The sequence below is a fragment of the Gymnoscopelus braueri genome (genome assembly GCF_963280865.1).
Source record: "Gymnoscopelus braueri genome assembly, chromosome: 6".
In the NCBI taxonomy this organism is placed as follows: domain Eukaryota; kingdom Metazoa; phylum Chordata; class Actinopteri; order Myctophiformes; family Myctophidae; genus Gymnoscopelus; species Gymnoscopelus braueri.
The window spans coordinates 7,067,118-7,077,721 of NC_137607.1; the positions used below are offsets into that span (position 1 = coordinate 7,067,118).

Consider the following 10,604-nt stretch of genomic DNA (forward strand, 5'->3'; position numbering starts at 1 on the left):
ATATCCCTGAGGGGACAATAAATACTATTATTATTATCATAAATTCAAACTCTGTGTGGAGTTTGCATGTTCTCCCCGTGTCTCTCAGGGTAGTTAATACCCTCACAAAAACATGTAGTAATCCTGGTTGCTATACCGCCTCCCCCATGACAGCCCGGGGCGCCTGATGGAGGGGAAAGGAATTGGTTGGAATAACGTGTTCCTTCCACGCACTACGTCCAACCATGGGAAACTCTCCCCTGTCAGGTGACAAAAAGGTCAGTTGGCTCTCATGCATTGCAGGAGGCATGAGCTCGGCCCTGGCCTCCCCAGGCTGGTGAGGGGAGTGTAGCGCCCAGGATCACAAAATTGGCACCGGGTGAAAAATAAGGGTTACAAAATCGTGGGATAAAAAAAATAATAATAATAAATGTGTGTGTGTGTGTGTGTGTGGAGGGGGGGGGGGGGGTGCTTGGAGGTACTTTGGTATTGATTTGATATTGAGGTATGTATTGATGACTCATCATATAACCCCCCCCCAGGTCCTTCAGCACCACCATGCGGTCCATGAGATCTCCTACATCGCCAAGGACATCACGGACCACCGGGCCTTTGGCTACGTCTGCGGGAAGGAAGGGAACCACCGCTTTGTGGCAATCAAGACTGCTCAATCGGTTAGTAGAGTGTGTGTGTGCGTGTGTGTGTGTGTGTGTGTGTGTGTGTGTGTGTGTGTGTGTGTGTGTGTGTGTGTGTGTGTGCGTGTGCGTGTGCGTGTACATTTTTTTTAAGTGTTAGGAGTGTTAGGCGGGAGGAGTATGACTGAGGGGGGCTCTGCGTCCTCCCGGTGGGGGCTCCTCACTCACTGGCAGGTGTGTTAGTAGGATTCAACAGCAGTGACAACACAGTGAGCACACACGACTGTGTGTGAGGAGGAATCAATGGGCATAACCACTAAATAGCTGAGGAAAAATAGGTAAAAAGCGAAACAAATGGCCTCACACCAGTGGTGTCAGTTCAGCAAAAGCTCAGGTATGGCAAGGTTACATTCAGTCATTCATTCTCATTTCAGAGATTTTCAGAATGGGCGTGTCTGAACAGGCCATTTCAGAATGGCAATGCAAGTGATGTCACTTGCCTTGCCATTGCATTGATGATGGCCAGACAGAATTGCTCAGTAGCCCCCCCCTGCCCAAAAGGACGTTTTGGTATTGCAGCTGAAAGTGCTGTATAAGCCAGAGACAATTGACTTGGGATGAGTATATCTGAGTGATGATTTAGGCTCAAACCTTTTGAAAAAGGTTTGAGGGACATACACCATATGATATTAAATATCAAATATTTTTTTAAATTCATGGTGTAGATCCTTTAAAATAAGGGACACCTATCCTGGGGCTCAAACCCCCCAAAACCCCCGAAATGCATAGAAAACTATTAGTGGTGTGCCGATATATCGTCCCGCGATATATCGCGATACGTGTTCGTGACGATAATGTATCGTTGATTTTTTTGATTTTCTTTTGCAACAACAGAAGTATTTGTTTGCATTTGCTCCCCCCCCCCCCCCATACATTTTCATAAGCTTTTTTTCCCCCCATATATTTTCATAATAAAAAAAGTGTCATATATCGTATCGTATTGATGTCGTGAGCCCAATATCGTATCGTATCGTTTCATTAAATTAGTGTATTGGCACACCCCTAAAAACTATGCATTATACCTATAATACAATATAAATACAATGGTCTTACACCTGCATTAGGCTACTATTCATGATTTTTTAATGTTATGGCAAGTTATGGCACCTGCCATACCTTGCCATACCCAATTGACGCCCCTGTGCCCCACTATCTGCCCTGTCCAATCTGTGAATCGTCCATTGGCACTAATAACTGTTTTGATGAATACACTAGGCTTTTTTTCTAGGCCTATACACGACGCCTCAGTGACAGTCACAGATGCATCAGCACACAGAGAAACAGTGCGCTGCAAAGCCACATTTTATAATTTGTCACATGGATAATTACAATCATGCGGTATGCAAAACGAGAACAAATTAACACCGAGGATTTTTACTGAGTAAAAGTATCTCCTCTGCTGCACCTTACGTCTGTATGTCTGTCTGCCATGATGCACACAGACATCAGTATGTCTGTCTGCCATGATGCACACAGATGGCAACATGCCCAGACAATATGCGGTGCCATCCATAACAAGAATAACCATAGTCGAGGCATGTGTGCAGTGGTGGAAAAAGTACTCACATCTTTTACTTAACCCATTAAGGCCTGAGTCCGATTCTTAAAAAGTTTTCTAAATCCTAACAGATTTTTGAAAAAAACATAAAAAATATTTTTTCACGATTTTTCAAAAATAGTAGATCTACAAGCTCGTAGCGCGGCACTCGGTGCCGCGCTATGAGCTTGTATATCTGCTATTTTTGAATAGCCAAAGACATCTAAAGTGACACAGATGCGTTCCAGGTATGAATGGGTTAAGTAAAAGTATCAATACTGCAGTGTAGAAATACTCTGTTACAAGTGAAAGTCCGGAATTCTAAATTTACTTGAGTAAAAGTACAAACGTATTGGTATCAAAATGTACTTAAAGTATCAAAAGTAAAAGTGCTCATTATGCAGAATGTCCCATTTCAAGTTTTCAAATGTATACACGAATCCACGGAGCGCTGCCCTGTAGGTGGCGCCGCCATCGCTGCGGTGTCACACTCGATCAGCTGTTGCTGCGCGGTGTCAGTCAGCTGCAGTCACTGACTGCTCACGTTACTCTTTTACCTGCTTTTTACTAACTTTTACCAACACTAACTTTACAAAGATGTACAGAAAATCGTGATGAACCTGTGTAGTTTATGGCTGCTCCACGTGAACAGACGGACAGAACCGCAGCAGCAGCTGACTTAGCCCTGAAACATGACTGTCATACCATGACAGTCATGGTGCCGAGTCCCCCTGGTCTAAAGTTGTGTTCGATTTTTTCACATTGCCGTCTCTCACATAAACATAAACGTTCAGATTTCAAATATAAAGTGCTTACCACCGAGCCACGGATGTTACAAGGCGACGCGGACCGCGATGAGTACCCGTATCTCCCGTATTGTTCAATAAAAAGCATTTTAATCCCATCGCCGGCCTTTTTTTTTTTTTTTTTTTTTTTTTTAATGTATCAGAGTGCAATACACCTCCCAACCATTAGTGTCGCATGGTTGAAAGTATCTGAGACAAATTGGAGAAATTGGCCGGCGATGGGCACTGCGATGCATTGTGAGCTTGTAGATCTGCTATTTTCAAATGGCCGAAATGCATATAGGGCTGAATCGGTTAATGTATATTTTGTAATAATAATCAAAATCTACAAAGTAACTAAAGTTTTCAAATAAATGTAGTGGAGTAAAAGTACAATATTTGCCTCTGAGATGTAGTGGAGTAGAAGTAAAAGTATTGGAAATTGGAAATACTCCAGTAAAGTAAAAAATACCTCAAAATTGTACTTAAGTACAGTACTTGAGTACATGTACTTAGTTACTTTACACCACTGCTTGTGGGTCATTACCAACCGTACGTTACCAACAATATGTCAGATAGCGAGTTAGAGATCTAATATGCAGTTTTAAAAAAGTTTAGTTTTTTAAATAGGGGTTATGTGAGTCTCCAGATTGTCTGTGTGTATGTGAATGAACATTTGTGTGTAGTGTGTAGTGCACACACACACACACACGGAGTGTGTTTGTTCCTCCTCTCAATAACTCTTGACATTTAGATAAAGGCCCTTAAAATTGAATTCATGTTCCTTTATGGTTTTTATCATAATAAATACGACAGCTTATTCTCTAGAGCTCCACTCTGTGTGTGTGTGCGTGTGTGTGCGCGTGCGTGCGTGCGTGCGTGCGTGCGTGCGTGCGTGCGTGCGTGCGTGCGTGTGAGAGGGAGAGAGAGAAATAGCGTGCGTGTGCGTGTGCGTGTGCATGCATGCGTGCGTGCATTTGTGCGTGCGCGTGTACTAGTACTGTGTCTTTCTGTGCGTTCCTTGATGTATGTGTCTATTACTGTGTGTGTGTGTGTGTGTGTGTGCGTGTGTGTGTGTGTGTGTGTGCGTGTGCGTATGCGTGCGTGTGTGTGTGTGTGTGTGTGTGCGTCTCCCAGCGCGTCGTGTACATTCACTAGCCGACATATGAGAGATATTGAGTGACCCCATCTTGGACCTGTTGTTATTATTGTGGTGAAGTCTGCTGCTGTTGTGTCAGTACGCTGGGGCTCCAGCTGGCTCTCTCTCTCTCCCTCCGTAGAGCGTATTGATTTCCCATAGTGAGTCGATGAGGGTTTGAGTGCGTGTCACCGCTTCTAATGGCACATCCATCCTCGCTGGGCCTGAACTCCTGCCACTTCTGACTCTGATATCCACAAGTACACACACACACAGAAACACACACAGAAACACACACAGAAACACAGTGGGACACCCAGCTCTCCTCCAGACTAGCCTGGGATTCAGACTGATTCTCTTTGTTCGGCTGATTTTCTTTTCTCACTTCGCTTCTCAGTAGGGATGGCCAACCGATAACCGTTAACCGTTAACCATTAAGAAATTGGCCACCGATTAATACTAACGATTAATCGTTAAAATCGTTTTTTTTTTTTTGCCGAAAATGTTTTAATTGTTTTTTGGCCAAGTCTACACCTGCAACCACTCGTAACTTCCACTTTATTCTTCTTATTCCTCGTCTTTGTATTGGTATTGTTTGTGTTGGAGCGCCTCAGTGCGGCTGCAGAGTTCATGTGCAACCTCTTCCAGAGAGAGATAGAGACACTAGAAACTCTGCTGGAGACACAAAACAAACTGTGTAGACTTGGCCCTTTGAAATAAAATGCATTTTTTTCTTAACGGTTATCGATTAATTAATCGGTAAGGCCTAACGGTAAACTGTTAATAAAATGTCTCCATTTGGCCATCCCTACTTCTCAGCAGTGTTGATTTTGTCGACTAAAACTATGACGAAAAATGTTGGTCGACTACCTTTTTTCACTGACGAAAACAAAATAAAAACAAAATAAAAACTAAGCTTTGATGACTAAAACCAAGGCTAAATATATTGACAATTTCGTCAACAAATAAAAACTGGACCAAAATGTTAGTGAGGGGTCTAGTGGAGAAGAGATCCAGTAGAACTAAAAGACAAGTCATTTTATGGTTGTTTTGCGCTCGGGTGTTGCATGCTGAAAATAGCCGATCTACAAGCTCACAACGCGTCGACGCGTTGTGAGCTTGTAGATCGGCTATTTTCAGCATGCTACCGAGTGTAAAATCAGCCATTAGGACACCATCAAGGCACCGCCAACATACATTTTTGTCGACTAAATCAACTGTAGATTTAGTCGACTATAATCTTATGATATTTAATCGACTAACACTAGACAAAAACTAAAACATTTCAGATGACTAAAATATGACTAAAACTAAATGGAATTTTATCCAAAAGACTGTGACTAAAACTAAATAAAAAATGTCTGTCAAAATCAACACTACTTCTCAGTCTGGTCATGGTTCTACTGGACTGGTATTTCCAAACGTCCCCAATGACTTAGGCAAGTCAGGAAGTGACTCCAATTTTACATTGGAAGCCACTGGTCCGGGGGGGGGGTTGGGTAAGGTTGGGTTTAAGGTTAGGGGTTGGGGTTGGGCATGCATGTGTTGTGTTGTGTGGATTTGGGTTAAAGGCATGGTGTCTGTTGGGTACTGTGTACGAGAATGCTACGCATGCGCACCAAAGTCCTTATGGTGGTGCCAGCCAACGGCAGAATAAACTAAATAGTGGTCTTCAAGAGACAAGAAGGTGGCCACACACACAAGGTAGCCAAAGTGGAAATATTTTATAGGACGCAGAGTAAACAAACCAACGTTTCGGGAGGTAACTGCCTTCTTCAGGGTATGGTATCTGTTAGGCCCTTACGGTGCGTTTTAACAGCGGGCGATTCAGGTTAGTATTTTCCGGAAGTGCATTATATGTCTATGAGAGCCGCGGCAACTACTGGCGATGAGGCGAAGTGGGCGGGGGGGCGATGTTGATCTGAAAAGATGGATTTAATTTATCTTTTGGACGATGTCGCCCGGCGATCGTCCGGAGACTCGCCCGCTGTTAAAACGTACAGTCACAGTTAGGGTTGGGCATATGTCCCTTAGGGTTAAGGTTAGGATAAGGCGATATCTCTGGAATGTAAGTCAATGCAGTATCCCCCCAAAAATTGGTGTGCTGTTGCTCCCTAATGGTTATGAATTATGCATAATGAACAATGAAGTGTGCCATGGTATGAAACCGCCTTGTACTGTTTGATGTTCAACAGCATTTGTAGTGACTCCAAGTCACTACAAATGAGTAGAGTACAATTTATCATACTGTGTGTGTGTGTGGGGGGGGTAAATGGGTGAGCAGAGACAGAGCTGTCTTTATTTTATGTGAGTCTTTTAGGGCAGAGTTTTTAGCCTGCAATTGGAAAAGAACTCGTGCTTTCACTGCTTTGATGTGAGATAACACAGCAGCCTCCATTCTGTTCTGGCAAAGATGAAGACTTAGAGAGTCGGGCCCTTAACTGGACAATTCTGGACTAAACTCTCAAAGTAATTGGCGTTTCACTTCCAAGTCCTCTGTGAAAGCCATTTCCAAAGCAAGCCTAAAAGCAGAGAAGGTGTCTGACTGTGTGTGTGTGTGTGTGTGTGTGTGTGTGTGTGTGTGTGTGTGTGTGTGTGTGTGCGTGTGCGTGTGTGCGTGCGTGCGTGCGTACGTTGTTCTTCTCACTCCTCTTGGCCCGCTGACAAGAAAAGGTGCTGATAACTCCACTTGGCACCGTCTCAGTGAGTGTTAGACGGGGACAGTGTGTGTGTGTGTGTGTGTGTGTGTGTGCGTGTGCGTGTGCGTGTGCGTGCGTGCGTGCGTGCGTGCGTGCGTGCGTGCGTGCGTGCGTGCGTGCGTGCGTGCGTGCGTGCGTGCGTGCGTGCATGCGTGCCTGTGTACTGTACGTGTACATGACAAAAGTAGCAGATCTACAAGCTCTACTTTTGATGCTAATGTAACGCTGTAGTAGAATCAAGTACTGTAGGGCATTAGTTTATGTAAAAACACAAAAAAATGATAAATATGGAGATAAGAAGTTTTTCTGCCCGACAACAACAATATTTTTTTTCGTAGATTAACACATTGATTGCCAGAGTTATTTCAGATTTTTTGCAGTTTATTGCCAGAGATTTTTCATTGAACACAAAAAAGTACTCAGGAGCCGAGATACAGACTTTTTAAGTTTTAAGTTAACAAGGAAGTGGATGGGAGTCTAGATCTTCGAAAAATCATATCTCCTTGGTCTTTGGGTCAAATTAAAAAAATAAAAATTAAATGTTTTTTTTTTTTGAAAAAAAATTGTTTTCTTAAAAACGAGTTAACTCGATCTTGGCAATCAAGTGATGGATTTTAAAAACGAGTAAAAACTAGTTAACTCGTTCTTGGCAATCAATGTGTTAATGCCCTACTTCATCAAAGAAGTGCGTCACACAAAAGTATTGAAAATAGCAGATCTACAAGCTCGTGCCGCAGTGCATTGTGAACAGACAAGGTTTGTTACAGCAATGATATACATGAGGAGGAAACTGCCTGGCATAACGATCAAATTGGGGAGAAAATGAAAAAGATCCAAAACACTTGATCTGCCTGCATACGCACGTTTATGTGTGTGTGCGTGCGTGTGCGTGCACGTGCGTATGCGTGTGCGCGCGCGTGTGTGTGTGTGTGGGTGTGTGTACACTGTGTGTGTTAATGTGTGTGCTGTGTTGTGTGGTGTGTCCCCAGGCTGAGCCAGTGATCCTGGACCTTCGGGATCTCTTTCAGCTCATCTATGAGATCAAGCAGAGAGAAGAGTTGGAGAAGAAGGCTCAGAAAGACAAGCAGTGTGAGCAGGCCGTCTATCAGGTACACAAAGTCTCACCGTTTAGCCTTTTGTGACTGGAGAGAGCATTCAAGTGGAAAAAGCCCAAATGAAACCATTTGCACACACTCAGAGAACCATTAAAGGTAGGGTCAGGGATTTTCTTTGGATACAATTAGTTTTAAATAGCTCTGTATTCTGATAGTAATCATTGATATAGACTAGAGTGTTTGTTCAGTAACAGGAGTCAGCATGTCTCTCCAGCTCTTTAGTAAACAGAAAATGCATTTTCAGGTCAGGATACCAATTTGAACCAATCAGGATTGAGAACTCAGACAGGACACATGTTAAACATGTTAAAGGTAGGGTAAGTGATATTTTTTGGTTAAAACAAAAAGTATTTTGTTAAAAGGTTAAAATACTATATTCTGATAGTAATCATTGCTATAGAGTGTTTGTTCAGTAACAGATGTCTCCCTGTCTCTCCAGCTCTTTAATAAACAGAAAATACATTTTTCGGTAGGTGTCAAAATCTCAGCCAATCAGGAGAAAGTACCCATTTTTAAGCTTAATTTGTATAGTGTTCCAGTTAAAATTTTGTCTGCTCATTTCTTAGTGTCATCACTTCCAATTTTACTTGTTTAATCTGTATCCTGATTGAGTTCTCTGTCCTGGTTGGATAACATTGGAAATGAAACTAAAAAAAAAAAAAAAAAAACTACAAAATACATTTTCTGTTTTATAAAGAGCTGGAGAGACATGGAGACTCTTTATATGGACAGGACACTCTATAGTAACGAGCACTATCAGAACATAGACCCATTTTGCAATTATTTGAATAATTGCAAATCACTTACACTACCTTTAAATTGGAAGTGATGACACAAAGAAATGAACAAAATTGGAACTGGAACACTATAAGAATGAAGCTGATAGATGGGTACTTTCTCCTGATATTTTGTCATCTACCTGAAAATGTATTTTCTGTTTATTAACACATTGACTGCCAGAGTTTTTCAGAAAAGTCTGTAGCCTCTGCCAGGGTTTTGAACGATTTTGGTACCTTTTCGCATAGCCACAGAATATTTTTCTCTAGTATGATTGATCCCCAGAAAATTTCTAATCACAGATGAGATTCAGGTGTGGTTTCACAAATGTCAACGAGGTCAATTTGACCTTGTTGTCATGTGTTGTTTGATGTTTGAAAATAGCTCAAAACCAGTAGTTTCAAACCAAAAAACATTTTGAATTGTTTGTCCGTTTCAATTTTAACATTGAAGTGGATGGAGCAGCAAATCTTTGGAAATTGTTATCTCCTTATTCGTTTGGAATATCGAAAGAGTGTCAATTATAAATAATTAGAAAATCTTTTTAGATTTTTTTTGACATGAAATCTATATATATATATATGTATGTATGAGGCCTACAGTATATGGCCAAAAATGTATCCATTTCCGCCCTGAGATTGGGAGGTCGGGGTTAAATTCTCCGTCCGGGTCAGACTAAAGACTATAATAATGGGACCCCATGCCTCCCTGCTTGACACTCAGCATCAAGAGTTGGATTGGGGGTTTAAGTCCCTGTGACATACTAGCGTCATGTCCAGGAGGTGCACTAGTACATCAAGCCGTTTCACACTACAGAAACAGGAGATAGGCTCCTGACCTAATGGGCCACATGGTTCGGCAAGGCTTACTTCTACTTATAGCCAAAACTCTCCCTGTTAACGTGTGTGCCAATGTTGTGCTTTTTTTTATCGCAAAATGCACAATTCTCTCAAATATTGCACATAATCTAAATGGTGCATTTATATAGTGCTTTTATACCGCCCCTCTACCGGGTTATGCTTTTCGTTTACGCATTGTGCGTATTTCTCTCCACCTCATTGCATAAATACTGTATCATTAGCAGTGAGAGTCAGAGAGACTCTTAGGAAAGTCTTGAAAGCAACAAATCAAATTAGCCAGTTGGTTGGTGCCTCCGCTTCCACGCCTAGCGTTAGCGCTTTGCTAGCAGTGTGTCCATACATCTCCTTTATCTGCGTTGTCTCCTCTATTGCCTTTTTCATTCGTCTCTGTCGCGGTGGAAACCTCATATGTCCAAAACTGTTACTTTTCAGGATTCAAATTCAAATGCATCAAAAGTAGCAGATCTACAAGCTCAAAACGCGTCGCTTCGCGCCGCGTTTCGAGCTTGTAGATCTGCTACTTTTGATGCTTTTGTGTGACGCTGGAGTATGATCAAGTGGGTCGTTAATTTACGAAAGAACACAAAAAGTTAGAATATGGAGATAAGAGGTTTCTGCCCGACAGCAATGGATTCCTTCCTAACTTCCCACCCCCCCCCCCTCTCTCTCTCTCTCTCTCTCCGTCTCTCTCTGCCTCTCTCTCTCTCTCTGCGTGTGATAAATGCCGAACGATTACCGTAACTGCTGTTTTGTTCTGCTGCGCTGTACGCCCACACTGTCCTCTCCTCTGCCGTAACTCTGTCCACCTCTCTCTCTCTCTCTCTCTCTCTCTCTCTCTCTCTCTCTCTCTCTCTCTCTCTCTCTCTCCTCTACCTTTCTTCACCTCCCTCTTGTGATCCCTTTCTCCGCCTCCCCACGCTTGCTGACGAACCACCAGACAATACTGGAGGAGGACCTCGAAGATCCCGTCTACCAGGTAACTTTCTTTACCTTGACCAATCAGATTCGCTGCTCTCTCT

At 42.6% G+C, this 10,604-nt stretch overlaps 1 protein-coding gene across 1 annotated transcript in view; it reads left to right on the forward strand.

Moving 5' to 3' along the window:
- dab1a (DAB adaptor protein 1a) overlaps positions 1 to 10,604 on the forward strand; it is a gene marked incomplete at both ends in the record, with an annotated part of 94,255 nt that overhangs the window by 49,848 nt on the left and 33,803 nt on the right. Inside the window, 3 exon segments of the mRNA XM_080430385.1 lie at positions 522 to 653; positions 7,823 to 7,942; positions 10,523 to 10,561. Of these exon segments, the coding sequence (XP_080286511.1) occupies positions 522 to 653; positions 7,823 to 7,942; positions 10,523 to 10,561 (291 nt within the window).